Source organism: Gopherus evgoodei, chromosome 2 (genome assembly GCF_007399415.2).
Source record: "Gopherus evgoodei ecotype Sinaloan lineage chromosome 2, rGopEvg1_v1.p, whole genome shotgun sequence".
In the NCBI taxonomy this organism is placed as follows: Eukaryota; Metazoa; Chordata; order Testudines; family Testudinidae; genus Gopherus; species Gopherus evgoodei.
This window is the reverse complement of record NC_044323.1, coordinates 258,099,597-258,106,496: the sequence shown is the minus strand read 5'-3', so window position 1 is coordinate 258,106,496 and position 6,900 is coordinate 258,099,597. Positions and strand designations below refer to the sequence as shown.

At 42.7% G+C, this 6,900-nt stretch overlaps 1 protein-coding gene across 5 annotated transcripts in view; it reads right to left on the bottom strand.

The window, feature by feature from the left end:
* Positions 1-303: 303 nt before the first annotated feature.
* VPS13B (vacuolar protein sorting 13 homolog B) overlaps positions 304-6,900 on the bottom strand; it is a 928,813-nt gene continuing 922,216 nt past the window's right edge. For all 5 annotated transcript variants that reach the window (XM_030553556.1, XM_030553553.1, XM_030553555.1 and 2 more), the window contains one exon: positions 304-2,646. In XM_030553556.1, coding sequence (XP_030409416.1) covers positions 2,398-2,646 — 249 coding nt within the window. In that variant the 3' untranslated portion in view covers positions 304-2,397. The remainder of the gene's footprint in view (positions 2,647-6,900) is intronic.

Genomic DNA, 6,900 nt, shown 5'->3' with positions numbered 1-6,900 from the left:
TTCTACTAGGTGAACAGCTTATTCTAGTTTGGGTTGTGACTATGACACAGTTTTGAATCAGTACATAGAGTCATAAAACTCTGTAGCACCTGTTTTTGCCAGCTCTAGTCATCAGTCTTTACTTCAAAAAATATTAATGTGAATTTCAAACTGTGTTTCATGGTTGGCTGCATTTTCTGGGGTACAGCAAAGCCCATTATCTTACTGGGGGTTGATCACACAGAGATTCAGTGTCACTATTATAATCAATGTTCTGTTCATTAGATTGTAATCACGTGACTTGTGTAGCACACAGAAACCAAGTATTGTAGGAATAGCTTTATTAACTTTAAACAATCCTGTTATATTATAATTTATGCATCAGTATGTAAAATTAGCAGTAGTAAACTATTTCCCATAAAAGATTCAGGAATGAACAATCTATTTATTTACATTTTTAAATAGTGTCATTTAAAGGCAAACAATGACCAAGTAGCTAGCCGACTGTATGAAATGTTAATAATGGATGGGTTCATTTCACATTCAGCAAAGGGCTATTCAAATCCCGGGCTTCTTCCTTATTAGTACACAAGAGACATGAATTCCAGGAGTAGCTTCAACAAAGCAGAACTCATGAGAAATGCATAGCAATTAATACATTCTTATTGTATGTCCATTTGGTCATATAAGTGATGTATAGGAGATGCTAACATAAGTAAATGGCATTTAGTGAACACTAAGGGCAATGATCTGACTTGACTCCTGTTTTAGTTGTTGGTTGTATTCAGATACATCAGGAATCCCCACACAATAAGTTAGTTCCTGTGCTGAAATTCATGGTCAGAAGGAGAAGAGTCACGGGCAGAGTTTAAAGTAGAAGCTCACAAAAGCCAAGAAACTGAGTCACGTCAGCTTTTCCTATTTAAAATGAAAATTGCTGTAGGTGTGTTTGCTCTGTGATGACAGCAGTACAAACTATAACACAGATTTGAAAATAAAGGGTAAAGAACAACTTGAAAAGCACATTTCTGTCTAAAAGCTTTTTACCTAATATTGTTACAAGTGCCATCTAACATTGATGTCATTGATATTGCTATTGCCCTTTGTAAGCCTGCTGCTGGCAGTAGCCATCTTGCTGACAGATAGTGGTTTGCACCGGGCTCCAATATTGCAGTTTTCATACAACTCTGTCTTTCGACCTATTTCACAGTTGTTACATGAATTGAGAAATGAGTCTAACTCCAAGAATTTTCCAGTTGCTCTGCTGTGCAAAATAGGGTATAATTTCTAGGCACACGTAGTTCTGTATGGTCTGATGTAATACATGACTTCTCAGTCCTGATTCTGAATTTCCTGGTTTCTGACATTTTAGGGTGATAAGCAAAAAATGAATTACAGCTGGCCAAAGTAAGGAAGTGCTGTGGGTATGGTTTGGAGAGTCCAGAAATAGTAGAGCCTATCAAGGTGAGCTACAGATAAAGTTTAGCACTTGGGTTTAAAAGGAGCAAGGTGCTAATGAATTTTTGGTACATATTAATGAGAATAAACACAGCTCCTAAAGCTTTTTAAAATGCACATTACTGGACTCAAAATTATAACTGCTCCTATTTCCCTGACATAATTACATATTACCAACTAATCCCCAATGGTATATATATCAAAAATTCTTATGACATTTTGATTGGTGGATAAAATAAGTTTTCTGTATACAGACAGTTTCAAAAGTAAATTAATATTATCGTTTCCATTTTGTTCTTCAAACCACACAAAGGCACTAGTTTACATTAAGGACTAATGTCCTGCAAAATTTCAGTCAAATAAAGGAAGCTATTTTAAGGTTAGAGTGGTGCTAAAACCCAGCTGTTGCTAGTAACTTAAAACGGTCACACCAGGTCTATCAGATTTAGTAGGGGAATATGTTTTGCTTCAGTATGTAGACATTGGGGTGGAAAAAGTTTCAGCCTTCAGGAAGTTTTTACAGCTGAGTTATAAGCCTTGCTTATACCAGGGACTGGCAGACCCTAAAATATGATATAGTGGGCACAAATATCTATTTTTGGTGTGTGCAAAAAATGTCTCAATGAATAAGATTTCCCTTGTCTTCTTTCCTCTTATTTCTGCTAAGAGAAAGAACAAAGGATTTTCATTCAGTTACCACCTTTCCCTTTGGTTGAATATCTGTTTGTTAGGGTGGTTATTTTATGCACCAACTCTGCTTTCCTCCTAGTGCTAACATCTTGCATAGAGACCAGGCATCCCAAAGTTGTCTTTGTAGTCAGGTCAGAAAAGGCAGCTTTTAATTTTTCTATCACCCACCACCCCACAAAACTGACATTAGAAAAGTTCACATTAGGTGACTGCATAGAAAGCATGACTTTCAAAATGGTAATGCATAATCATGCTTGCCATAATTTGTTCTTAACTAAATCCCTTCCGCAAGGCTTTATTTTTTACCATAGTGAATTTACTAATGAATACCTGAGCAAAATTTGGATCAACTAGGTACTGATATGTCTTAATTGTGCTTGGAAGGGGCTCTGCAGCTACAACTTGTGATGCTGTTTGTACAGAAGAGTGGCCTGGAGCAAGGTGGTAGGATGTTTTTGTGACAAAATCCACCAGCCGGTTGTATTGTTGTTCAGAGAGTCTCTCTCTAACTCCATCCACCTAAAATCAGATAAATCAACGTTATTATTGGAATTTAAAGTATCTTCACTTACTGTTCATACCCAGCAAACATACTTCTGCATTAGTTTGTTATCAAGCAAAGGCTTCCTATCATAGATCTGTAATGTTGGTGACGTTTCATCCTTTCTGCAGCTCACTGTCTCCCACATTTCTGTGACATGTGAGCTGCTTCCCTCTTCTACAGTTCTGGTGGCAGTTCAATGTCCCCTTTCTTCAGCTTCCCACCAGAACTTCTGCCTCTCTGGCAGCAGTTAGGTTTGCCCCAACTATTTCTGTTGCCAACTTGACTTTTAATTCATTTTCTGGGCAGTAATGAACAATTTATAATCTTTCCTCCTCTGCTGCCCCACACAGATCAGGTATCTGGCAGCACGGTGGTGTTAGCCACCCAGACCAGTTGTTGTAGTGTCTCTACTATGGGACTCCCATGTCCCCCCTCAGGCTGTGCAGAACTGTCCAGCAAACATCAGACTAAATCCAAGTGGGGTTCTATATATGAGGCAGCATTCACAGACTTTTCAGAGGGTAAATTATGTCTTGCCTATTCCCAGCCTGCCGACCATCACAGAGGCAGGGCACGGGACTCAGGACATGCCCTCTCCAAAGAGCTGTGACTCCAATCAGGAGCTTCTGAGCATTTCAGGGAAGAAGGATGCAGAGGAAGCTATCCGGCCAGCTCAAGGGGTAAGTCCCACATAAGACCCCAGCCAGAAGGAAAAACCCTTTAAAAGATCCAAACTCATCTCCTACATAAAGATACTGAACTGGGTTTTCAGCTCCCATGCTGGCCAGTAAACAATTCTGATTTGCAAAAAATTTCAAGGTTTCAAAATTGGTTTTTGTTCCAATGCAGAATGAAAATGAGAACTTTCGAAAAATGAGAGAGACAGACAAACACACAAACAGCCAACAACGCAGTGCTTATGTATGTACCTGGGATGTGTGGGATGGTTCCAGTTCCTACTCTGCCTGATTCAGAGCATTCCAGGTGAATGCCCTAACCATCTCTCTCGCTGACTCCCCAACCCAGTTGGAGCAGTTCATCTTCATATAACTAATTTATTTATTGATTTACTCTGTAGCACAGTGGTTTGGCACTTACCTGGGATGCAGAAAACCCAAGTTCAAGTCTACCTGATTCTGAAGCAGGGACATGAATCTGGGTCTCCTACATCCTAAGAGACTGCCCCCTAACCACTGGAATGTCTCTCTCTGGTCGTGACAAGAAGTTCCATCCTGGACATAAGAAACCTTTTTGATGAAATTTTCATCAAAACGGATACGTACCATGATCTCATCTGATTGCATCCCTGCAATGCAGATGCCCATTCCAAACAAATCTTGTGCTCATTCAAATTCAGAGACTGTCTCCTGTTTGGAGAAAACGGGTAAGATAGTAGCAGAGAGCACATCCATGCCCAAGCAGTCCCTTCTGTCTCCACAGAGTGCCTTGAGAAGAGACTACAAGCCCAACAACAGGTAGAAATGCTCCTTTTGCTCACCATCATCCCAGAAGTAAGATAGCACATATTTCAGGCACAAACCTTGGAACTGCAGATCCAGTAGCAAAATCAGAGGTGGCAGCAATACCTCTAGAAACTCACTATGACCATAAAGACTGTGCCTCCACCTTGATTTGAATGTAGGAAGCAAACTATCCTCCTTCTCAGAAGTTCTGGTAGGAAGCTGGAGAAGAGGGACACTGAACTGCAGAAGAGGGGCACAGCCTATACATCACAGAATTGTGGGAGACACTGAGCTGCAGAATGAGTGAAATATCAGCAAGAGAAGGTGAAATGGATGAAAGTGGACTAATTGGTGAAAGTAGTAGTGAGTTTCAGTTGCCCCCTCAAACTAAGGGCACCACCTCATACCTTCTTCCTCCAATCACCCATGTCAAGCAGTCCCATCAAACACGAGTTGATACTGAATGGGCTCTCACCCCAGGATATCGGAGCAATACAACCAGTACTCCTGAGGGAACTCAGTGCCAAAAAATTCTGCACCAAAAAATAAAAATTCTGCACACAATATTTTAAATTCTGCACAATTCTGTGTATTTTATTTGTAAATAAATAAACGTGGAGGGTCCAGCATGGCAGAGGGGAACACAGACCACTGTCTGCACAGATGTGGGAGATCATCCCACAGCCGCTTCCTAGGATATGCACTCAGCGGTGAGGCTGCACCTGATCCTGACACAACGCAAAGGCCTGGCCTACCTCAGAAACACTACAGGACCCTGCCCCTCCATGCCAGGTGCACCAAGATAGTGAGCAAGAGGGACAGTCTCACATGCACACCCAGCCCTGGCCCCTGAAGGACTTAGTGTGGGGTGAAAGGTTCAGTGTGGGCAACTCGATGAGGGGTCCAGATATGGGGGCGGATCTGGATGCACAGGGGCTTGTTGGGGGTTTCCAGGTGCAGGGGGAATGGGACTCTGCAAGGGGGGTCTGGGTGTGGGAGGATGAAGATGGTGGTGGGGTATTGGTGTGGGGGGCTCAGCAGGGGAGTCTGGGTGCGTGAGGCTTGGTGGGATGTGGATCTGGGTGTAGGTGGTTGGGGCTCAGTGGGGTGGCGGTTCCAGGTCCAGGGAGCTCATAGAGGTGGTCCAGATTCGGGAGGGCTCGTTGGGGTGAGAGTTTGAGTGCAGGGTACTCAGGAGTGGCTATGATAGCTGCTAGCTGAGCCTCATAGTCACTGGAACACATGCAAGCTGAAGTGCTGGTCCTAAACTAGGTACTGAGTCCTTCAGATGACGGACAATTCCAAGAAATGTCCACATGGGTCTTCCTATCTGCTCCACAAAGCCTCAAGTACTCAAGAAGATGTCAGCCTATTGGGGTGGGGAGCACACTTTGGACAAAGAACAGTGCAGGAAATGTGGCACTCCATAGATAGGAATGAGAGCCTCAACCTCTTGGAGGTCAGAGCAGTGAAGCTAGCCCTAGGAATGTTCCAGAGCCCTCTCATGGGCAATCACATCCTAGTTCAATTGGACAACCATCACCACCACTGGGGAGTACATCAGCAACCAGTGGGGAGCTCAAAGCTTGACAACTCACATGGGAAAGCATTAACTGCACTTGGATTATTCTTCAAAGTGATTAGGACTACACTGGCCTCCAGATGGACTTCAACACTAATGGCCTACTTCTCCAGCTAATCATGGTTTACCTCATGCTATCAAGAAAAAAAACAGATACCCCAAGGACCCTGGAATTTCAGCTATTCTGGATTTTCTAAAGGACATTATGGAAAGGGACTATAGCACAGCAACATAGCACATACATCATCACCGATAAGTAGTGTCTTACATTCCAAATCCTTGGGCTCTTTAGCCAAAAATCTTCAAGTCTCAAGAGTTCTCAGAGCAATAAAATTGTCTAAACCCGCAGTAGACCAATGTTCCTAAGGGGGATCTAACTACTTGTACTAGAAGCCCTAACCACTCACCCCTCTGAACCATTTACAGTGGTCATGCCTTTCTTTCTACCTACCTATCTGTCTACATCTGCTTCTTAGTTGCTACGATACATGCTGGATGAGTCTCATAATTAGCAGGTCCATCCATATCGAAACCACCTTGTGTGTGCCATGATGACAAGGTGGTTCTAAAGACTCTGGAAACTTTCTTATCAAAGGTGAATTCCTCTTTGCATGCTTCACAGGAAGTGATCCTCCCCCCATTCTGTTCAGAGCCATAGCAGCCTACTGAAAAGGTGTGAGGATATACAAGAGCACTAAAGATCTCATCATAGGCGATTCCTCAAGGTCAAGGATGATATAATTCATGGATTATCCATTTCAAGTTATCTATGGGTCCACAGATGGGCCACAGCTCTGCCACATTGTAGACACGTATTTCTGAGCAGGATGGGTGAATCTGAGATACTGGTTCGAAGCATAGTGTGCTTTCTCTGTTGCTCCTGTTTTTCTGTTACATGTAGTTGAATCTGGTTCTCAAAGTGCTGAGTTCCCTGCTTCAAGAAATTCCTCCATTGTTGTCAGTCCTGGGCTATACATTCCTACAAGTTAATGTCAATGTTGCATTTTCTCAAATTAGCCTTCAAGACAGCTCTATAGCATGTTTTCTGCCCTCTTCTAGCATGTTTGCCTTGGCTGAGTTGAGAAGAGAAAATTTGTTTTGGCAGTCTAGAATTGGGCATCTGAACTACATCCCTACCCAGCGAAGTTGATGATAATCATCACCTCGATGCTTGTGATATTCGC